Source organism: Calidris pugnax, unplaced genomic scaffold, assembly GCF_001431845.1.
Source record: "Calidris pugnax isolate Ruff unplaced genomic scaffold, ASM143184v1 scaffold54, whole genome shotgun sequence".
NCBI lineage: Eukaryota > Metazoa > Chordata > Aves > Charadriiformes > Scolopacidae > Calidris > Calidris pugnax.
The window spans coordinates 744,075-768,247 of record NW_015090864.1 but is presented as its reverse complement, the minus strand read 5'-3'; the positions used below and the strand labels follow the sequence as shown (position 1 = coordinate 768,247).

The 24,173-nt window shown below is 43.8% G+C and overlaps 1 protein-coding gene across 6 annotated transcripts in view; it reads right to left on the bottom strand.

The window, feature by feature from the left end:
- SNAP47 (synaptosome associated protein 47kDa) overlaps window positions 1-24,173 on the bottom strand; it is a 33,319-nt gene that overhangs the window by 3,019 nt on the left and 6,127 nt on the right. Inside the window, exons 1-5 of one of the 6 annotated variants that reach the window (XM_014945130.1) lie at window positions 22,511-22,806; window positions 21,175-21,246; window positions 16,308-16,863; window positions 10,750-11,234; window positions 5,849-5,979 (exon numbers count right to left, since the gene is read on the bottom strand). In XM_014945130.1, coding sequence (XP_014800616.1) covers window positions 5,849-5,979; window positions 10,750-11,234; window positions 16,308-16,804 — 1,113 coding nt within the window. In that variant the 5' untranslated portion in view covers window positions 16,805-16,863; window positions 21,175-21,246; window positions 22,511-22,806. The other 5 variants (XM_014945129.1, XM_014945132.1, XM_014945127.1 and 2 more) reach the window with 5 other exon arrangements.

The window sequence follows — 24,173 nt, the reverse complement described above, 5'->3', positions numbered from 1 at the left end:
TCTTTTCAGTGGTTCCCAGTGAGAGGACGAGGGGCAACGGGCACAAGTTGGAACATAAGAGGTTCCACTCAAATATGAGGAGAAACTTCTTCACGGTGAGGGTGACAGAGCCCTGGAACAGGCTGCCCAGGGAGGGTGTGGAGTCCCCTTCCTTGGAGATTTTCAAGACCCGCCTGGATGCTCCTGAGTAACATGCTCTAGCTCTAGGCAATCCTGCTTCAGCAGGGGAGTTGGACTAGATGATCTCTATGGTCCCTTCCAACTCTAAATTCAGTGAAATTCAGTGAAATTCAATGTGCCTGAAGGCACAGCAAGGTCAGGCAGGGACTGGGTCAAAGGACAGAAAACATCGTTCCACCACAATCCACTAAAGAAAGAAGCATCATTGGATGGAACAGAAGGGAAAAAGTGAGACTTGGGCAACCAAACAAAGGATTTTCAAGGGACTGGAGGGTGGTGTGGTGTGAAGGGAAGTCAAGGTGGCCAAGAGGTTCAGGCCCAAACAACAGATGCACTGGCCACAGCTTGAGTCGAGGCCACAAGCTTTATATTACACCTCAACCAGTTTACACCACACTTAGCAAATTACTGCTCCTGTGTGGGGCTGGAGGCAAACCCCCTGAGCTACACCAAGACTGCAAGGAGACCCTGTTGTCTTAAAAAGCCTACAGCTACTGGTCCAAACAGGGCAGAAGGCTCTAAAGTGAAAGAAGAAAAAGCCAGGCCTGATGCTTTCTTAAGGCCAGGAGACATCCGTAACGATGGCGTACGCTGACTTTTGGGGTTTACACAACTCTCATTTTCATCAGTTCAGGCAACCAAGGCCAAGAGCAGAGATCCAACCAACACAAGAAAAATCTGTCTCAATTCCTCACCCTGTAACACCAGCTCCTTTTAGGAGCAGTCCAAGGTGTGAGTTATACCATTGCTTTTTCTTCCCTAGGCCTTAATGAGCCCAGTTGCATGAACTGAAGGCACCTGCCTGAAAGGGAGCCCTTCAGCCACCTTCCCTCGGATGTATCAGAGGGAGATTTGGAAGTACCACATCAGATGGACTGCAAATCCAGCTTCTCAGTCACTTCAGATCATAAAAGGGTTGTCAGTGGAGGCCTTACACAACAGAATCAGAGAATGGTTTGGGTTGGAAAGGACCTTAAAGACCATCGAGTTCCAACCCCCCAACCCTGGGCAGGGACCTTCCCACTCTCCTCCAGGTTGAACACCCCCAACTCTCTCAGCCTGTCCTCATGGGAGAGGTGCTCCAGCCTTTGGATCATTTCCTTGGCCTCCTCTGGACCCATTCCAACAGGTCCACATCCTTCTTGTGCTGAGGACTCCAAAGCTGGACACAGTACTCCAGGGGGGTCCTCACAAGAGCAGGATCTGCTTCCTTAGACATCCACAGAAGGGTCCATGAAGAGGACACACCCTCCCACCGCCTCCTTAACGAGACCAGTTTATCCAATTAATTGCAATAAATTTCTCCAAGAAAGCAAATTATCCCAGCACTATCCCACAACATCAACTGCTGTGGTAGTTGGTGGTCAGGTAACCCTACTGAGATACCAGAACTGCAGCCCATCTAACTAAAGAAATTGGTGGCTTTTGGTAAAATAGGGGAAAAGAATTACACTTTATCCATGTTTTTTTTTTTTTTATTACAACTGATGAGCTCTGTTTTCTTGTTTTCCTTTTAGAGTATATAAAATCAGCCCCCAGGAAGCTGCTGTGAAACATCAGCAGCCCCGTTATCTGTGTGTGGGGCTGAATTCCCCAGCAGCCCCATCGTTTGCAGCTCCACAAATGACCACCTTGAGACAAGCAGCAAGGAACAGCCTATCTAGCTGGGATGGCAGGGGAATTTTAGGCAGACAAAAAGCTTTGACTCAAGCTGGACATCAGCCACAGCAGCGAGATTTATCTCATAAAACATCTCTCAGCTCTTTCCATAAATCACAAGCAGCCAGAAATACAGCTGGGGTGAATAACTGGGTTTGCAATTTGGCTGCCAAAGCAAAAATACAAAATAAACCGTGGATCAAGCTTAATCTACCTTTTTTTTTTTTCCCCTGTTCTTACCAAAACTATCAGCTAAAAAACCCTCTGCTTCTATCCCCAATGAAATGCTTCGAGTTCTTTCACTGTGACAGGAAAGCAAAGCTGAATTCCCCAAACTGGAGGTGGTGGATGTGTGTAGGATAAGCACCAAAAAGAAAAATGACATGATCAGATCCATCACGTGTATGATTGAAGAAGTGGGTCTGGAATAAGGTCTTGCCTCCCTTGAGGAAGTAACTTTACTACGTGGAAATGGGAAGTTCAGAGAGGTAGCTCTCCCTCAGCCCTTGTTTAGAACTTCTTGTGTATATATTTTTTTTATATATATATACATCAAAATACATAAAATAAAGTAGCCAGTGCTATACGAAATGACTCCATGAAGTCCTGGTATAATTAAGATGGAAAAAGACCTCTAAAGGTCTTCTGCTCCACTCCAGCCAACTAAGAGCAGGGCCAGCTTCAGCGTTCAGCTTGGAGTAGATTACAGGGTTTTATCCTCTGCTCCAAGAAACTTTTAATTCTTTATACCAGTTTAAGAGACACCTCACTCCTTCCATATATCCCAAAGGATGGCAGTGAAAGATACGTGTTTTGTCATTTACAGGCCTCAAAGCATCTCCATGGCCTCCTCTAGACCTGTTCCAACAGTGTCCACGTCCTTCCTGTGCTGGGGACTCCAAAGCCGGACACAGAACTCCAGGGAGCACTTTTGGAGGTTTCTCACCAAGCACCCTCAGCAGTGGGGGAAGTTCAGCTTTCCTGAGCCGTGTCCTCACCCAGAACATCTCAGTTCATGAAACCCATCAAGGTGAGCACAGAAATGTGGTGACTGCAGTGAAAGTCATAGAATCATAGAATTGCCCAGGCTGGAAGGGACCTCCAAAGGTCATCTAGTCCCACCTCCCCGCAGTCAGCAGGGACACCCCCAACTAGACCAGGTTGTCCAGGGCCTCATCGAGCCTCACCTTGAATATCTCCAGGGAAGGGGCCTCAACCACCTCCCTGGGCAACCTGTTCCAGTGCTCCACCACCCTCACAGTGAAGAACCCTCTCCTCATCTCCAGTCTAAATCTGTTCCCCTCCAGCTTGAAGCCATTGCCCCTCGTCCTGTCACTGCAGGCCTTTCTAAACAGGCTCTCCCCAGCCTTCCTGTAGGCCCCCCTTCGGGTACTGGAAGGCTGCTATTAGGTCTCCCCGGAGCCTCCTCTTCTCCAGGCTGAACAACCCCAGCTCCCTCAGCCTGTCCTCGGAGCAGAGGTGCTCCATCCCCCTGATCATCCTCGTGGCCCTCCTCTGGACCCTCTCCATCAGGTCCATGTCCTTCTTATATTGAGGGCTCCAGACCTGCACACAATACTCCAGGTGAGGTCTCACCAGAGCAGAGTAAAGCGGCAGAATCCCCTCTCTGGACCTGCTGGCAACGCAGCTTTTGATGCAGCCCAGGATGGGATTGTCCTTCTGGGCTGCAGCTGCCCACTGCCTGCTCACGTCCAGCTTCTCATCCACCAGCACCCCCAAGTCCCTTTCCTCAGGGCTGCTTTCCAATACCTCACCCCCCAGTTTGTATTGGTGGCGAGGATTGTTCCGGCCCAGGTGCAGAACCTTGCATTTGCTCTTGTTGAACCTCATGAGGTTCACCTGGGCCCACCTCTCCAGCCAAGTGACCAAGAGAGCCACACAGCGAAGCAGGGGCTGGCACCAGAGGGTGCAGAAAGGAAGCAGGGTCACTCCTCCTTCCCCACCTCTCCCAGAGGCACCCAATTTATTTGTAAATCAAAATTGTGCCAAAAAAAGAAAAAAAAGCCCCAGGTTTGCCATGAAAACTGATTTATTTTCAGTTTCAAACCCGCTTACTTTTGATAGGCTTCGCATTCATTAGAGCACCCTTAACATTTAAAGTGCAGAAAGACACAATTGTTGAGAACAGAAAAAGCTTTTAAAAATACGAAAGCAGTAAAATGGAAACTCAGGCGGCCAGAGGGCTCTGCTCAGTTCACCTGCCAATTAGGCTCTGCCTGGAAAGGCAGCGGGCAATGACGACGCGGTTACTCACACAACAAAAAAAAAAAAAAAAAAAAAATAAAAGGCAAGCAGCTCCCTTCCATCCCTTAATTCTCTTTGCCCTAAGAAAGTCTGGGAATAAATCCCTTAACCCTTTGTCTGTCAGCATCTTCAACTGGTCAAGCTTTTGTATCAAAAATAGTGTGAGCAGCAGAAGTAGGGAGGTGATTGTGCCCCTGTGCTCAGCACTGGGGAGGCCACACCTCGAGTATTGTGTCCAGTTTTGGGCACCTCAATCCAAGAGAGATAGAATCATAGAATGGTTTGGGTTGGAAGGGACCTTAAAGATCATCTAGTTCCAACCCCCCTGCCATGGGCAGGGACACCTCCCACCAGACCAGGTTGCTCAAATAGCCATCCAGCCTGGCCTTGAACACCTCCAGTGATGGGGCATCCACGACCTCCCTGGGCAACCTGTTCCAGTGCCTCACCACCCTCACTGTAAAGAATTTCTTCCTAGTATCTAACCTAAATCTCCCCTCCACCAGCTTAAGATCTGGAGGTGCTGGAGCAAGCACAGAGGAGGGCAACGAAGCTGGTGAGGGGCTGGAAAACAAATCGTGTGAGGAGCGGCTGAGGGAGTTGGGGCTGTTTAGTGTGAGGAAGAGGAGGCTGAGGGGAGACCTCATCACTCTCTACAACTACTTGAAAGGACACTGTAGAGAGGTTGGTGCTGGGCTCTTCTCACAGGTAATTAGTGACAGAAGGAGAGGGAACGGCTTCAAGCTCCAACAGGGGAGGTTTAGATTGAACATTAGGAAAGCGCTCCTGGTGCCACTAACACACCACCGACCTCGTCTGGAAAAATATACTCAAGCAGCTCCACAGGCTTAACTACCATCTTTTATTTTGCTACCATTAAATACTTCAGTTACACACAAGTAACTACAAAGCTTTAGTTGTGAGGATCTTAGCTCCCTCCCCACATTGTGCCTTCCAAAAAAATAAATCTGGGGCATGGTCATTACACGTGTCTGTTAAGATCAGTTGTCTATAGGCCATGGAACGAGGCCATCCCATGAGCAAATTTGGTATTTAGCACTTGGAATGAACAGTTCCTCAAGAAAACTCTTTTACTCTGACCTAACGGTTGTGATTTCCTGAGATGAGGGCACGACGAAAGGGTAAATAAACACTGAAAGAGACTGTGAACGGTTGTGATTTCCTGAGATGAGGGCACGATGAAAGGGTAAATAAACACTGAAAGGACTGGGGAAGTAGCAAAGGGCTGAAATGGAACCATACAGACCCAAAAAGACATCGAGGAAGCTAATGTCACTAAGATATGTACTGGGATATGGGGTTTTCCCCCCAGATGTTACAGAATTAACTCCTTTAATACTCTATCTCTGTCCTCATGGCATACATGATCTGCAAAGGGCAAATATCAGGGCAACAGTTTTTTGGAAGGAATGGTTTCAGAAATTGGAAAGCGATGGTTTGGCCAAATAAATTCAAATTTAGTGAGTTCCCCCCCTTCTTGACCAGAGCCCTTAAGCTGATATTATCACATCCCCTCCCACACCTGGTGCCACCATGTCAGGTGACAGTGTATTTTAATCATCACAGGCTTGATTAACTGATTTTTAACATATGCCCATCTAAATTTAGGGTGAGGAATATTTTGTTAAGGACAACGATGGTGTTTCTGATGATGAAAATGCACTTTATGAATGAAGAAAAGGGAGTGAAACAATTCTTATGTCAAAATGATCTCCACTTATACCTGCTTAAGCTCTTTTGCTTCTTCCTGGGAGATCTTCTCTTGCTTCTGCAGTTGAACCTGGTCGTTGTCCGTCCCTTCTCTGCCTCCCACCGGCGAGCTGGGCTGCACCACTCCTCCCAGGAGTCCTGTGGCTGGAAGAGAAAGTCCCGTGGTCAGACAACCATCTCCTGTACCAGGGGAGGACCATTGCTGGTATCAAACTGGTTGACCTTTGCTTTGCTCCACAGCAGTTTGCAAGGGGACAAGTGCACTCAAGCCTAATCCAACTTTGCCTGTTAAACTATGTTCTTGTAGAAAGGATTAGAGCTGTATTTTGTACAATTTCTAACCTGGAGGTGACCAGGCTGACAAGAGATGGCATTATTAAATGCCAGTTGAAGAAGGGGTTCATTTTGGGCTGTGGAGATTCATCTCGAAGATGATCTGAAGGCTGGAGCACCTCTCCTATGAAGACAGGCTGAGAGAGGTGGGGTTGTTCAGCCTGGAGAAGAGAAGGCTCCAGGGAGACCCTAGAGCCCCTTCCAGTCCTTAAAGGGGATCCAGGAAAGCTGGGAAGGGACTCTTGATTCGGGACTGGAGTGATAGAATGAGGAATAATAGTTTTAAACTCTTCAGCCTGGAGAAGAGAAGGCTCCAGGGAGACCCTAGAGCCCCTTCCAGTCCTTAAAGGGGATCCAGGAAAGCTGGGAAGGGACTCTTGATTTGGGACTGGAGTGATAGAATGAGGAATAATGAGGTTTTAAGCTGAAAAAGGGGAAATTTAGATGAGATCTCAGGACGACATTGTTTGCTGTGAGGCTGGTGAGACACTGGAATAGGTTGCCCAGAAAAGCTGTGGCTGCCCCATCCCTAGAGGTGTTCAGGACCAGGCTGGATGGGGCTTGGAGCAACCTGGTCTAGTGGGAGGTGTCCCTGCCCAGGGCAGGGGGGTTGGAATCTTTAAGGTCCCTTCCAACACAAATCAATCTATGATTTTGATGAATCAGTCTATGATGATCTGAACAGAGAGCGAAGCAGCAGCAACAAACCCCCAATCACATAAACTGCTCACCAACCTCACAGCAGAGACTTTCTTCCTAATATCTAATTTAAGCTTCCCTCTTTCAGTTTAAAACCATTACCCCTTGTCCTATGGCTATCCCTTTCTCTAAAGCATCACCACTTATTGCAGGATCTGATATCACCCAGTGGGGTACCAAGGACGTGCTGCAAGGAAAAGGTTTTATTTCTGATGTTGATGGGCACTAAACAACGGAGACACACATCTTGGCTCCTAGAGGCACTTCAAACATCTCTAAAGCTCTCCTACTTAGAGAGGTACCAAGAAGGAAGCTCATGCTACCACTGCTACCTGTGAGCACGTGGCCTGACCCAGGAGAGGACAATGACAGCAGCTCTTATGTACACCTACTTAGAGAGGTACCAAGAAGGAAGCTCAAGCTACTGCTGCCACCTGTGAGCACGTGGCCTGACCCAGGAGAGGACAATGACAGCAGCTCTTATGTACACGAGGACAGGAAAGCACACTGGATGCCAGAGCTCCCCGTCAGGTCAAAGAGCTGGTGCCCAGCTGGCTGGCCAAGGGACAGTGGACACCCCTTCACATTGGACAGCATTACTTTCACAGGAAAAGGGAGACAAAAGCTAAAACCCAAAGCACCAAACCCTAAATCCTTCTGAAGTAATTACTGCAAACTCATAATCCCTGGAATTATTCAGTTATCAAGCCTGAGAGTCACTGAACTCAGCCACCATCAAGATTTAAGACAAGCAGATCATTTAGGGTGCTAGTGTTACCCCGTGCAAATGCTCCTCGTGTTCAGAGGGGCCAAGAACCAGGCACTGAAAAACTAAATTACTGTCGTGGTTTCCCTCAAAACGGGGAGGGAATGACAGACCTTCCTACAGCAGCAAACAGCCAGACCAGATTCTTTGTGTTTCGTATCAGCTGAGTCTCACCCTGCGCTAATTATTTCATTAAACCCAAGAAATCAATCCATTTCACTCCATTAATCCCACAGAGGACAAGAACAGGAGGGGGATATGACAAAGGCACAAAAAAAATGGGGTGAGGAAGAAGATCTGGCATTTCCCAGCAATTTTCTTATTTTAAAAAAGAGCGAGAGTCGAATAGAAAGGCAGAAACATTTAAAAAAGCAATTTTGCTCTGCTTTTATTAGGCCCAGTTGGACTGTGAGACCCACTGCCACCACGTAAGGACCAGAAGGTACCAAACCTCGCAACAAAGTGCTGGAAACTCATAATAATGAGAACATTTGGTTAACCAGGAAAAATTCAGCAGCCTCAAAAGGGATACAATACTGTAAATGCCAGTCTTCAGCTACAGGATTAAGCCAGCACTGCCCCAGATTGTTATACTGCCAGATTTCTTGTGCCTTTTAATCCCAGGTAGATGTTATCAGTCATTATCGAAGACATTATTGGCCAGAAAAGCTCAACTCAAGACAGAAGAAGCTCTGTTACAAACCAAACCTCACTGCTCTGACCTGAGCATTTAAACACCCATGTGGCTTGGTCCAAAAACACAGTCAGAAAAGACACGCAAAGCAGCTAAAAATACTTTCAGATAATCTAGTGTGTATAAAAACCTCTTCAGAAATTCTTCTCCTAAGTGGAATCAAGCCAAATCTCTTAAGAAAGATGATATTTTATTTTTTTTTTTTTGGTATTTAGTTATACAAATGTGCAATATGCCCAGCTTTAAGGCAGGACTGGTCTAAACAGACAGGATCCAGATGAAACTGTGACAGTTGTGGAAACGTTCAGCTGCACCAGGGAGGGGAAAGAACACCAGGAGCCAACGCGCCGGGACAGATGGACCTCCGGCTGCAAGGATAGTTCTCCTAGAAGTCTCTGAATCAACATTCACTATCTGAAAATAGACACATGTATTTTATGTGTACATAGAGGCAGGCAGGCAGAACATAGACTTTTCCCCCCCCCCCCCCCCCGCTTTTGGGGGGGGAAAAAAAAAAAAAAAAATTTTTTTAAAAAAAAAAAATCAGTATTTCCACCATGTGGAGCAGCTGGTGGAAAAAACCCAGAGGTTCAAACACAGTCTGTGACTGCCACCTTGTGACAGAAGAAAAGAGGGTGACAGACTCCAGGCAAGGAACAAACAAGGGTTTTGGTGGAGCTGGAGAAGTCAGGATTTCCATAACCTCCAGTTTTCTTTACTGCCATTTCCAAATTAAACAGGCGAAATGCAGGTGGGGGTAAGAGAGCAATAGCCTTGACTCACTGACTCAGATGCAAACAGAGCAGAGCAGGGGGAAATGAAGCACAGTTAAGGGCTGTATATCCAATTATTTTATGTAACCAGCCTTAAGACCATCAGGAACTGAACACCAAGTTGTTGGACTAACTCAGTGCTTTAGAAACCAGCAGGTTGTTTTTCCTCTAAGTTGTTGTGCTGACATTTTAGTGCCAGATGTTCAAGACTTACTTCCTTCAAAATTAACAAGCTTTTCCAAGCTATGGCCCTCGACTCGTCAACAAGAGGACATTATCCTCCCTGCTGAAGGCCAGTTTTAGCTTGGTGCACAAAAATAGCTTCATCTATTGTTTTATTGTATCATTTTTCTACTTTTTTTTTTTAATATGCTGGCAATAAATCCATCCACCTATTTGCTCTTTTGTCACTAACAATTAGGAACAACAGAGGATTCAGGCGTGTTGAGAGAAATAAATTCCTAACAGATAAAAATTCAGCAGCTTTCCAAATGAATCCAGGGTTGAATTACAAAAACAAAAAAACCCAACCCTCCTGGAATTTTAGAAGAAGTAATAGTATTAAGGAATGTCATTCTTATTATTGTGAAAGGGTTTCAGCCTCCACTGTGTTTTCTTAAAACGATTAAACTATGCATTCACCTAATCTGAGACCTAAAATCTCCTAAATCCAAACACCCGAACCTCTCAAATAACAAAATTCTATTTTTTAAGATATGAAAATTAAGGGGATGTCCTATGTTACTTAAAAGCTTCCTGGACTGGAAACTTGTTTTAAACTTTCTACAATTAACAGAATGACAGGTTAAATACAAACATGCTTCCAGCAACAAACTGAGAAAGGAAAAATAGCAAAAAACAGAGGACTCAGAAGCAGTCAGGAGAGAAGAACAGATTTCTAATGACCCCTCCCACTGAGTGGCACAATATTGAGTTTGTGACCACCAGAAAAAGAATGACATTGTAGTTAAAACCCAGGGCAGTAGCTGAAACTCAAATTAAGCTAATCCATTCACAGAGTGGTGTGGAGTTAGTGACAACACCAGCTGAGAGCACTGTGTTAAAGGCTTGGTGTGTTCCAGCTGCCAGGACCCCAAGGGACACTCGTCTTTGGCATCTGCAGTCACAGGTTTTGCTAATGTAGTTGAGAGAAAGGAAATCCAAGTAGATTCAAACAGTGACACACTTAGAAAGGATCTTAAAGATCATTGAGTTTCAAACCCCTGCCCTGGGCAGGGACACCTCCCACCAGACCAGGTTGCTCAAAGCCCCATCCAACCTGGCCTCGAACACTTCCAGGGATGGGGCAGCCACAGCTTCTCTGGGCAACCTGCTCCAGTGTCTCACCAGCCTCACAGTAAAGAATTTCTTTGTAGTATCTGATCTCAATCTCCCCTCTTTCAATTTAAAACCATTACCCCTCATCCTGATAACGGGAGGTGTCATGTCTCCCCTCTCCCGCTTCACAAGAGGGTCCAAAGTCACCCAGCAGTGATTTCTTGCATTTTATCATCAGCACAGTCTCACCGTTGGGGCAGATGGGAGAGGATTTGTATATTTTATACACTATTTTGAGTTCTAAAACCACTATGGAAATGTTTGGAGCCAGTGTTCCTGCTTACAGCTGGATCGCTTTGTCCGTCACGTACCTGCTTGCCAAATGGAGGTCCCCAAATCTACCTGAGGAGACTTCCTGGCCCCAACAAATCCTAGGGCATCTTCTAAAAACTGTATCTTCTTGCTAAATTGCATTTCCAAGATGGGGATGGCTTCTGGCATCTTTGCAGACAAGAGCCGATAGGAGGTGTCGGGCCTCCCGATAAACCTCTGCCGGACGCTGATTTCGTAGGGCGTATGGACTCTGATATCATCCACATCCTTGGAGTCAAACCGGTGAACGACCTGAGAATTGCAGTCACTGATTTCCAGGCCAGAAGGGAAGAGCGTGAGTTTTCCTGGCTTGACATTTGAGTCCGTTCTGTGGGTGATAATAACTGGAATTCTAATTATGATTCCTTCCTGGTTCTTCGAATCGGAAACTGCGGCAGTTTCCTTTGGCTTGTTTTCCGACGGCGTTTTCCAGAGCTTGCTGCTAAATGGCCACCAAGAAGGAGATTCGAGCTCGGTCAACAACCTAGAGGAGAAAAGAGAGTGTTAGGAGAGGGAAAGAGGGTCATGCTACCCCACCAGCTCAAAGCAAATTACTGCAGAGACAAAGATTTCTTCATACTGAACCCAGCCCTCTTGTTATTTCGCTCCTCAAACCTCTTCACAGCTCACCGAGATCCATCCATTTTAAAAAAAAAAAACCAGCTTTTCTTCATTTCCTAACACGTTGGAAAGCCATCCCAGAATCTCACTGTTCTGATGTAAGAAATGCAACTTCCAACTGGACTTATTGAGGCCAATTTACACCCCTCTGTTCTTCAGCTCACACTGCCTTTTACGTCAATGTTTCCACACTTGGCCATCACCACCTCCGCCTTTTTCTGCTCCTTTACACCTCAGCCCCACAGCCCGATGCCACCTTTTGCTTTGCCCCCACTCCTAAATTCCCACTGCCAATTAAAACACTAAGAGTGCAAGGCCGAGGCTGAAAACCCAGCAAAAATTGACTACTGGGATCCAGTCTCACCATCAGTGTCGGTGTAGCTCCTGGAGGAGACAGGCTCCTTGATGGCAAACTGTTGCCTTAAAGATAAGTGGAATCACTTTATGAATTAATTAGAAGATCTCTGTACAGCCAGGACTAACACAGGGAGACAAACCCCTTATTTCTAAGCAGGAAGATGCACCCAAGTTTATCAGCTGTGGGCATGAAAGATCTAAATACTTTTAGAAAGAATCAATGATATGAAGGACGTGATCTTTCTGGTGCATTTTCTAGCAATATAGCCCATCCTCCTTTTTTGGGGTCCTCTCCCAAGAAAGGATCACAATTGTGGATCTCTTCGGGTCTAAGACCCACTAAAAAAAAAAATGGGAATGAGAGAAAAGGTGGTGGGTTTGGTTTGATTTTCCACGTGCTGCGTTGCCCATCCCTTTTCAGGTCTAGGCATGAGTTGGAGGCAGAACCAGTCAGCACTGATGATGCTCTGTTTCTCCAACTCTCTTCTCATCCCCTGCCCATCACTCAAACCCATCCTGCATCTCAGGATGACTCAAGCCTCAGTGGCTGGAAAGAAATCCTGAGGCCAACAACATCTCCCCACACACTCAACAGTAACTTCAGATTCCCACTGCGTAACCACCGATGATGCTCTGTTTCTCCAACTCTCTTCTCATCCCCTGCCCATCACTCAAACCCATCCTGCATCTCAGGATGACTCAAGCCTCAGTGGCTGGAAAGAAATCCTGAGGCCAACAACATCTCCCCACACACTCAACAGTAACTTCAGATTCCCACTGCGTAACCAGTCACCTCCTCTCTCACCCACCAGCAGCTTCTGGTACCCAACTGGCATCTGAGCTGAAATGGCTCATGTCCAGTTGCAGGCAGGCATAGGAAGAGGCAAGTCAACCCTCTGGGATGCATCCCTACCCAGTCCCCACTGGAAAAGAGCAGAGAGCTGGCTGGAAGCATCCCAGTCCTGCATCACTAGTGGGATGTTGTAAACTGAGATTTCCCAGCCACTGAGTAGAACAGAAGAACACAAACAGCTTCTCAATTAACTAATGGGAGAGAAGAGGTTCTGTTTAAATTAAATCCAACAGAAAAAAAGCTCTAAGGGAGTTCAACCCAGATCAGGATTGTGTCCCCCACAATCCATAAATACCTTAAAGACTATCCAGTGATAAGGCACGTGCTGCTGGCACAGTAGTTGCAAGTAGATGCTTCTAATGAAGCCAGACCACATGGAATAAAATCTTTAATGAAACACTGTGATCTTACTGATACTACAAAAGGCTATTTACAGATTTAAATCCGAGAGATGCAAGCCTTATCAGACCAAAAGACAAAGTACTACTGCTATTTTGGAGAGCCAGCTTGATTTATTTTGCTTTTAAGTTGACTCTAGAAAGGTAGTGCCTGATAAAATACGCATCGCAGCAGTGCTCCTCTCAAGATGTGTTTTGTAACAATTTATTTTCCATGAGAGACTCAGAATGTGTCTACAGAAGATGCTGCAATTTTAAAATCCTGCTTAATTTGGCTGCAGACAAAGTGTAATCTGAAAGAGGAAGCTCTAACTGAACACACTTTGTTTACTAGCCATCAAAGTTCTGCACAGGCTTCAAAACAGACATGTCTTAAAGACATTCATCTGCTACGAAAAACAGAAAAAGTCATATTGGGAGTCAACCACTAAATTCATGGATAGCAGAGGCAGAATGAGTTGTTCCAAGAATCTACTCCCAACTAAAGCATGAACATCAGATATTTATGCAGATAGCACGCGAGATGAGTAATGGTCTGGAGCTCTCTGCTGCCCTCTGAAAATGTTGTGACACTCCTGTAAAAAGGAGGGGGGAAGCCAGAGCAAAGGAGATGTAACAGGAAGTTCTACAATAACAGAATTTGAAATGGCACAGTATCATAGATTTAGGGCTGAATCCTGAAACCATGAGGTTCAACTTAAGTTCAACACCAAGAATGACTGAAAAAGCCCCAGGCTCTGCCAGCACACGCCGTCTTCCAAATTAAAAGCCATGCTCTAACCTACCTGTTGTAATTAAGCAGAAACAAATGACCTGATCTCATTTCTGCACAACACCAAGCATGTTTTCTATCCTCTTGGTGTATGAAAGAGTTACAAGGTACTTCAGGGGAAGGACAGCTTATGCTTGTCTTATCCTACATTGGATAGACAATTTACAACACCAAGAATGACTGAAAAAGCCCCAGGCTCTGCCAGCACACGCCGTCTTCCAAATTAAAAGCCATGCTCTAACCTACCTGTTGTAATTAAGCAGAAACAAGTGACCTGATCTCATTTCTACACAACACCAACCATGTTTTCTATCCTCTTGGTGTATGAAAGACTTATAAAGTACTTCAGGGGAACGACAGCTTATGGTTGTGTCTTATCCTATGAAAAATCATTAAATTCCTCCTGCTGTATGAGTTCCCTTCATCGCATTCGCCGTGAGAAAAGCATTTGCATTCACTTACTGAAAAGCAGCTGCAATATCACAAGTCTAAAACTCTGTTTACATTGTAGTGACTTATTCTGGATTTTGAGCTTTAATTTTTATCACTTTATCCCTTCACCCACCTCCTTCCCCCTTTCCCCATCCTGGTTGGGCGACACCTAATTTACAGGCAAGATTTTTCTGCTTCAAAGCCAACTTTTCTGGCCTTCCACGGAGGAGTCACCCCTCTGTATCAACAAACTGTATGACCAGTCCTTATATACAAATGAAAATTTGCAAGCAGACTACCTCTAGTAGTGATAGATATAAAAAAGGAACCAGTGAATCTGGCTTTCTGTTTATTTTTGGTCTTTGAACATTTGCTGGCACGTCAGGCTCAGCCCTGCTTATCTGCACACAGCTCCACCGAAAGCAGCTGTATATACCCAGGAGTACACAAGAACAGAATTAATAATCCAAAAAAAAAAAAAAAAGCCCACACATACAGGCAAGATAAAGTTAATCACAGTTTTAAACATATGAAAGGAGATAAAAGGGCCCTGGTTCTTTTTATAAAAGACACAGCCATCAAATCGGCATCGCTTTATACAACCTCGAACTAACGGACACAAAAGGTTGTTTCCTTCTGCACAAAATCAGCTCCACGTGTAAAATGTAGTTACTTCTCATCAAGTTTCTAAAGAAAGCAAGAATCAAAGAGCCTTAATAGAGGTATTTATCGATGTTAATAGGCTGAATTCCCTAATATGCAACAATTTTAGCCTGCGAGCAAGGTGGCCAAACTCTTCATACTGTATATAAACCAGAATCTGGGCTAACGTTCGGTCAAGGCCTTCCTTTATTTTTCCATTTTTAAAAATCAAAAGCATCGAGCTTTTCAGATTCATGAGGACAAGTAATACCTCCCAGTGCATCTTAACCCAAAACAAAACTCCCTTCCAAAAACAATGAGCAGGTATTTATTTTCCTACTCATTGTTTATTGCTACAGAACTTTAAAAGCTCTTGCTGAAGCTTTCGGTTCTCTTGGCTTTTCATGAAAGGCTACGGAGAACATCACCAGAACCATTGTGAAATCAACACTTGCTGTTAAGACATGATATCCGTCCGAAAACAGAGGCTTCTTCCAAAAACAACTAGTTTGAACTTTATTTGGTTTGTTTCTTCATGCAGGTGTCAGAGCTTCCACAGAGACACTCGTAGCTATATGTCTTCAAACATTACAATACTGCTCTCAACCTTCACTGTCTGGTTTGGATTGTTATCGAATTTGTTAATCATTAAATAGTAAAGTCATAATGTTCTCATTAAGACACCAACCATTTACTATTCACATCAAGTTCTGCAACAGCTCAAATATGCTCCAAAGCTCTTATTTCAGTTGTCTAAAGGCAGCACTCGGTAGCTCATTTTTTTTTTTAATTTGAAAAGCCAACTTCCATGCACAGAGAAAAGAATACAATCTACATTAATTAAAGATTAATTGGCATTTGTCTGCTTGATAAGTCTAGGAAACTGTCTCCAAGTCTCACTTGCCACATTGAACATTTCCTTTGAAAAGCCAGGAAAGCAGAATTTGCTGTAGAAAAGCAAAACGGGATGGTCCAGGACTGGCAAAATTAACCAAACCCAAATTCCAGTATTTTTCATTTAGACAGATTCTGGGACATCTAATAAAAATGTGAATGCCATACCTTGCCCTTCAGCGGGGACATTAATTTGCACCTCTTTCCCCTAACTAGTTGCCAATACTCTGAAAACTCGTAGATTGTTAATATTTTGGAGTTGGAATATTTGGAAGGGAATTCTACCATTTCTGCCAGTTGTACTTGAAACTTACAAGGGCTTGAAAAATTATTTGAAGGAAAAAGGACAGGTAAATATACACAACTTCAGGAGGGTGAAAGGATGTCACACAGAAGGGAGGACAGAAATATAGAAACACCTTACAACAAGAACTAGATCCACAAAACACCATCATGGGATTAAACTTTTAGTGAAAGTCAACAGTTTAGCTTCCTAAAGACCTCTGCGGATCTGCCCCAGAAATTTGGGGCATAAATAATACAATCCCACAATTTCTGCTTAGCTCAGAGGATGCTCCAGCACCGTACCTGTCTGCCACATCCATATCCCCTTCGATCTTGTTGAGTCCTCTCATGATGTTGTCAAACTGCTCGCCCTGATGATGCAGCACTTTCGCCGTGTCCTCCAGGCGTTTCTGCGACCCCGACAATAACCCCGTCAGTTCTTTGCCCTTGGTTGACTGTAAAGCTGCTGCTTCTGCTCCCCCACCTTCCCTCGACAGCAACTGCTCCCTCCAAAAGTGCTCCAGGATGTTGAAGACCACATTCCTGTTGGGTTGCAAAGAACTGAACCAGTGCTTGGTGTTCTTCTCCAAGACGGTAAGAGAGCTGAAGATTAAATTTGAAGATTCCTTCTTGATCTCGCTGATACTAGAAAGGTGGAAATTGACCAAAAGCTCCCCGGTTTTGTCAGCTGTAAATTTGATGGCAACAGGAGTCAGGGACAGTCTGCCAGAGACCCATTGTTTGCTGGTGTCCAAGTAGTAAGAACAAGGCCAGCTATGGATACGTATGTCTTCGTTCATCAGCTCGCTGGTCAGATCCTCTTCTCCAGGAGCAATGCTCTCAAAGCCAGGAAGAGAAACTTCCAGGAGCAATGCTCTCAAAGCCAGGAAGAAAAACTAAAATAAGAGGAAAAAAAAAATAAGGCAAGAATCCTTAGCAACGTATAAAAGCTGATGTTACAAACACTCATAAGTAATTCATCCCATCCACAGCTGGCTTCAAGTACTTTCACTGTAACCTTTCAGGTGCACATGTAAAAGATTTGGAAATAACTAAAATAAGAGGAAAAAAAAAATAAGGCAAGAATCCTTAGCAACGTATAAAAGCTGATGTTACAAACACTCATAAGTAATTCATCCCATCCACAGCTGGCTTCAAGTACTTTCACTGTAACCTTTCAGGTGCACATGTAAAAGATTTGGAAATAGGTATGGATGGGTTCCAAAAGTTGGTCATCATTCCTAACCATCCGAATATTTCCTTTGGAAAGGAAGGAGGAGGACTATCAATATTATTGCCCACTCCATAACGGCACTGCCTCCCCTTGTGATAGTGTTCTCATCACGTTCCAACATGATTTACAACTGCACAAACTTCAACTGACTATTGTATTAATACCCTGGATAATTAATACCTGCTGTACTGTTTTGCAAAAGGAAGGTGCTTTATAATTAGATTAGTCTCTACATTTACGTGCACACGTTCATATTTTTGAATGGAGGGGAACCTACCAAAAACAAAATCATGAAAAACATTTACTGACTTCTCTGAGTCTTTCAGATACCCCTTTTTACTGGAAAGTGATCTGGAAAGTTTTCCATTCCCCACCTCATCCATAGACTAAGAAGTACTAAAGAAACCCAGAATATACCAAAACACAAGCTCATCAGAGAGTCATGGAATGGTTTGGGTTGAAGGGACCTGAAAGATCATCTAGTTCCAACCCCCTGCCCTGGGCAGGGACACCTCCCACTAGACCAGGTTGCTCAGAGCCCCATCCAGCCTGGCCTTGGACACCTTCAGAGAATACATATCTACAACAATCACAACTGGCTCTTCCACTTCCACTCTGATATCTCAACGTTCAGGTATGTTAAGAACACGCCCAGAATGTCCATCCAATGTATTCAACAGCGCAGGTGAAACCAAAATCACCACTGACCAGAACTCACAATCACTAAAAAACCAGAAAGACTCAGCCACAGATGGATATTCTTCAGAAATCTTCACTCTCTCACACCATCACTCTTGGTCTCAGGATACTTACAAAAATACCTTCCTGATAAAACTCAAGTGGAAAACAGAACTTCTGGTAGAAAATAACCCCCCAAATCTGTATTGTTTGGTCTGTGAAACAGTTGTTGTTGCTCAGTTCCTGCCTCCACGACACGTCGTGTTTGCCTGGGACCCTGTGATGCCATTTGATGACATAATATTAATCCCAATAAGACTTGCTCACCGGTATCTGGCATCCCAGCAAGAAAACCTGGAGCTGTCACATGCCTCAGGCCTGGCTTGCTGACATCAAACCAAGCTCAAATTTAGAAAGGTAAATTAAATTAAACGTATCTGGAGTGGCATCTCTCCACACTTCCAAAAGAGACTTCTTGTACCCAAGGGTCAGATTGTTTCCTCTAACGTCTCCTTCATAATCCTACAGTTTTCAGCACTTCACTGAAGACCAATTACGTTCCACAACTAATTTCTTTGCGAACACCCATTATGTCATGGTGATTTAATCACTCTCAGATTCATTATCTTCTCAAAGGCTTTGATGTATCACAGAACAATTTACAGATTAGCACCGTAACATTATCTCAAGGTGTTCTGCTACTTGAAATGGTGCAATAAATGAAAAGAGCTCCACCACAAAATCCCCACTTAGGTTGACACCGACACTAATTACACCCTTTTACTTCCATACGATCTGTTCCATCTAGGAATCCTAATGCAAATTAAAAAAAAAACCACCCAAAAGTCCTTTTCAGGTGAAAATTCACTGGTGTGAATTCCTACAGGACACACTGAAGACCCAGTGCTTTCAGGCTGCTGCATCATTAACATCCCTTAAATAGAGCACCCTAAATCTGAGTCCAGTTCCAATTATTTCTTTTATTAAATATATTCAAAACGTCAGTATTACCGAAATAAGGACTACTCATGGGATGCCATATTCCATAAAAATCTTTACTTTGGTTTTCATACCTTATCTCCATGGCATTACGAATTTTAGTGATGCAAATGGGGAAAAAAATAAGCCATAAATTCACAAAACAGCTAGAGTTTAAAGTGAAAATTCTCAACCTGTTTTGGGTTAATAAAACCACAGTCCTGGAGAAACAATTTCGCACTGGACTATGGGACAAGGAGAGGGTGAAAAAGCCCACAGAAATCTAATTTAAATGACTAGCTATAGCCAACAAAACAATGACACGTCCTAGGAAATATTATTTCTTGCATAATCGCTTGCTACATAATTTCATAATTTGGAGAAAAAAAGCTAAAAGGTCTGGCCTCAATTATTCCATTTGGGAAAAAAAGGTAGTTCCTCTATGACAGCAAGGTTAAACCAGACAGATCTGATGGACACAATTTTTTTTCCAGCCTGACTGGGCTTTGAGAGTAGCCAATTATTGTAATTTCTCTTTAAAGGTTATTTTCTTCCTCTCCTACTCAAAGAAGCAGGGAAAAGAAAATTAGTTTTTACCTAACAGTCAAATGTAACTGAAAAGAAACAAGCAGCAGCAGTGGGATTCCAGAACAGCCATAAGCAGAAATGAAAAAAAAGGTAGTTCCTCTATGACAGCAAGGTTAAACCAGACAGATCTGATGGACACAATTTTTTTTCCAGCCTGACTGGGCTTTGAGAGTAGCCAATTATTGTAATTTCTCTTTAAAGGTTATTTTCTTCCTCTCCTACTCAAAGAAGCAGGGAAAAGAAAATTAGTTTTTACCTAACAGTCAAATGTAACTGAAAAGAAACAAGCAGCAGCAGTGGGATTCCAGAACAGCCATAAGCAGAAATGGGGCTTTTAGGGGACACTTTAAGTGGAAAAGGTTTCTAATATGGATACACAATTACAATAATAAAAATGTATACTGTTATTAGCACATAAGTGACAACTGTGTCAGTTTAAATAACAACATAAATTATACTAGTGCTGAAATCAACTGATAGCTGAAACTAAATCCTGTTACAGCCTTATTAATCAGGATTTACAAATTTTAAATCCCAATTAAGTTTAACTGTTTGACACTGCCCGGGTATATAAAGTAAATGTAACAGCAAAGAGATGCTAAACAAAAATAAACACCTTGTGTTACACCCCTCAAGCTCCTCCCAGCCTAAAGGTATTGCGGAGGCAAATGAAATTTACTTGAAGAGTTCCCATCAGACCCCGGAAAAAAAAAAAAAAAAGAATTAAAATGAATCAGCAGCCTCCCAGTTTATCAAACCAGCACGTCCCAGTCAGGAAAGCAGCAGATCCCAGTCTGTACAAAGCAGCTGACATCCCCCTCCCCACCTTGCAGAACTATAGTTTCTGAAAAATCTTATAAATCCCAGCACACTGCTCACAACAAGCTGTTGCTCTCAGTATCTATTTTATAAATAATGTATATAAATAAGGATGAAACCAAGACACTGAAAGTTTATACGCCTCGCAGAAGATCACAAGGGAAACCTGGAACCAAAGGCAGGTTTCTCAACGCTCCCAGCTGGGACAGGCGCCACGGAACATAATGTCATCTGAAAAATAACTCCCAGACCCTGCTAACAGCAAAAACTGCCTTCCACCAGGCACAGACGTACCAGGGAGGCAAAGAGAATCTAGAAACAAGCAAATGACACTTAAAACTTTTGTAAAATCTCAGCCTAGAGCCTGTTTTCACACGCTAAGAGTTCCACAAACTCTCCCCAGCTCCCTATCAAGACGGCATTTTCTCTCCAGCCTTCTCTCTACCTTCAGACTGTGAAAATTTTAACATCTGATGCAGCCTCACAACCAAGCCATAAAAAAAAGATCTTCCTAAACCCTATCCCAGGCTTCTTACCTCCATCTGTAGACACAGAACTCTCAGGCAGCTTTTCAGGGGCTGCTACTTCTACAGAACTGTCCATCCGTAGGTATGAATTTTTTTTCCTGAGTATTTTTTTCCTCCTCCAAGTCCAAAAGAGCAGGTGAAAAAAACCCCTGAAGCTAAGGCAAAAATGCTACTACGCCCGTTACCAAAAGGAAAAAAAATAACTACAGAATATATATATTTAACCCTGGATCTAGGAGTAAAACAAGTCCTCTCAGTCTGGGAGAAGAAACGAAGCAGTCACTTGACCTGTGTGTATATATATATGTGTGTGTACACACTTTGGGTCATATGACTTTTGACTCACCTGAGAGCTTAAAGGCTTTGCCCGAGCGTCAGCTCCTTTCTGTGCCTGAGGCCAGAATTTCCAAGGAAAAACCTATTTGGTAATTAAATTCATTCATTGTTCCAGCACATTTTTCCTCAATAATATATATTTATATATAAAATATACTCATTGTACTCGAGCTGTGCAATGAAAAGCAGTATTAATACACCAACTTTATCTCCAATATCAACAGCGAGCTCCTCACCAAAGACCAAATAGCTCAGTTACTGTCCTTCAAAATGAAATTCTTTTTTTCCCCCCCAATTTTCCTAAAGTTTTGATAATGCCATGTCAGAACGCTGAGCTAGAGCCCATCTGCCATTTACACAGCTCGTTTACTCAAAATTCAGGATTTCTCTCCTCTCCCCATCACTTTATTTTGACCCCACCACCTGCAATTCAGCATGATGTCACTCATCATTCTGCTCCTCCTAAAACATGATTAGAAATTCCTTATACAAGACATGAATTACTCATGGTTTCATAAAATACATTGAAAAAAGCCTCACCTGCCACAAAACATTTTGATTCAGTATTCCCACCAAGAAAAGAAACACAAATTAAAAACACACAACCAAAAAAAACCCCACCCAACAACGAAGAGATGTAAATCCTTTAGAATACCACGGAAAGAACTAGGTTGGCAGAAAATAAAAAATAGATGTCAGATTACTTGTAAATAGAATCAAGAATAGGTTTATAAACTTGACAGGGTTACAGTCCTCAAACCACTTCAAAAAAAAAACCCCACCCAACAACAAAGAGATGTAAATCCTTTAGAATATCACAGAAAGAACTAGGTTGGCAGAAATAAAAAATAGATGTCAGATTACTTGTAAATAGAGTCAAGAACAGGTTTATAAACTTGACAGGGTTACAGTCCTCAAACCACATCCCTGTATACAATGGAAAAGGAAGAGATGGGAAGGATTTCTCAATAAATTCCTCCCTATTTTTTCAAGAAATATATGTTTGCCTACACGTTTGTTGGCAGACCAGATGACACCAGCTGTCTCCCCCCGTCTGGCCTCCCCAACATCAACACATTCTCCACATCCTGTAAAACACCTCTTTTTTTGGCAAATAGTTGGTCTTTTTGACACTTTTGCACAGCACCACACACAGCAGCGCAGAGCAAGGACTAGGATTAGCAGCAAAGAGATGGCCATTTTATTTCCGGCAGCGTCACCACAACATTGTACAAATTCTTTAGCTAATGCATAATTCAGGGCTGCTCCTATAAAAAGAAGGTGACTCACCTTCTCTGGTGAAGAGCTTTGAGATCATTCAATGAAATGTAAGCATTGCTAATTACCTAATTATCCCAGGTGCAAGGGATACATTGGGAGAAGGTGCTGTGAGCTCACGAGCAGGACACCATCCCTTCACAACGCGTCTACCTCAGAACATCCAAAATTTAATCACAAATTCTTCTCATCTGCCCCTTGGTGGGGAACTGCAGAACATTTCTGCACCCACTTCTAATGTGCTGATGTCTGTTTTTCTCCTCCTTCATGGCTGAAGTTTCCATTGGGGCATTATCACTCCTGTGAGCCCAACTACCCTCACAACAAAAATGTTTATAAAGGCCTATCAAGTGACTCCCTCCTTTTTTTTTTTTTTTTAATTAAAAGGCCCAATATACAGTTCCATCAGCTTTCTAACTCTACAGTTCTCCAAATGATGCTACAAGACACAAAATATCCAGGGATGACCCTCCAAGAGGTGCAACAGGCAAAGACACACAATATCTCTCTCTATACTACGGCACACAGAAAATCAGCCCTCCTTATCTCAAAAGATCAATAGATCCCCACTAAATAACTAGATTGAGGGGCTTTTCCACATCAATATGTGTCCATCCTTCTACGGAACAAACATTTTGATCCCACTCCACTTCTGATACAAAGCAACTCTAAAAAAGACCAAAGTCCCACCAACCTCTCCCAAATACACTTCAATACGGGACTGCCTCACTTCCCATTCTTTAACCCACATCAAATCCCCACATTTTATAAAATCATAAAATTGTTTTGGTTGGAAGAGACCTTTAAGATCATCAAGTCTAACCATTAACCCAGCACTGCCAAGTCCACCACTAAACCATGTCCCTCAGCACCACATCTACCCATCTTTTAAACACCTCCAGGAATGGTGATCTCACCACTTGCCTGGGCAGCCTCTTCCAATGCTTGACAACCCCTTCTGAAGGGGGTTTCTGAAGAAATTTTTCCTAATATCCATCCTAAACTTCCCCTGGGACAACTTGAGGCCATTTCCTTTTGTCCTATCACTTGTTACCTGGGAGAAGAGACCAACCTCCACCTCACTACAACCTCCTTTCAGGCAGTTGTAGAGAGTAATAAGGTCTCCCCTCAGTCTCCTTTTCTCCAGGCTAAAATCTAAGGTTTCCCCATGGCCAGACCCACCTCCCCCCTTCACATTTACCTTTTCCTTCTCTATATGTCAGATATTCAAACCCCCATTCCCACAACTCCCCCTGATACTAGGCCAGTCCCCCATCCCTTCCCCTATGCCAACCTCCATCCTCATCCTCCTTTCAGTCCTCATAGAATAGAATCACAGAACCACAGAATTGTCTAGGTTGGAAGAGATCACCGAGTTACAACGATCAACACACCACTGCGAAGTCCACCACTGAACCATGTCCCTCAGCACCACATCCACCCGTGTTTTAAACACCTCCAGGGATGGCGACTCCATCACTTTCCCGAGCAGCCTGTTCCAAAGCCTGACAACCGCTTCCGTGAAGAATTTTTTTGCCTAATATCCATCCTAAACCCCCCCGTGGTGCAACTTGAGGCCATTTCCTCTTCTCCTCTACCTTGTTCCTAGGAAGAAGAGACCGACTCCCACCTCTATCCTTCCCCTATTTGTAAGCCAGATACCAAACCCCCATTCCCACAGCCCCCCCCCCCCCCCACGCTAGGCCAGACCCCCCATCCCCTCCCCTAAAC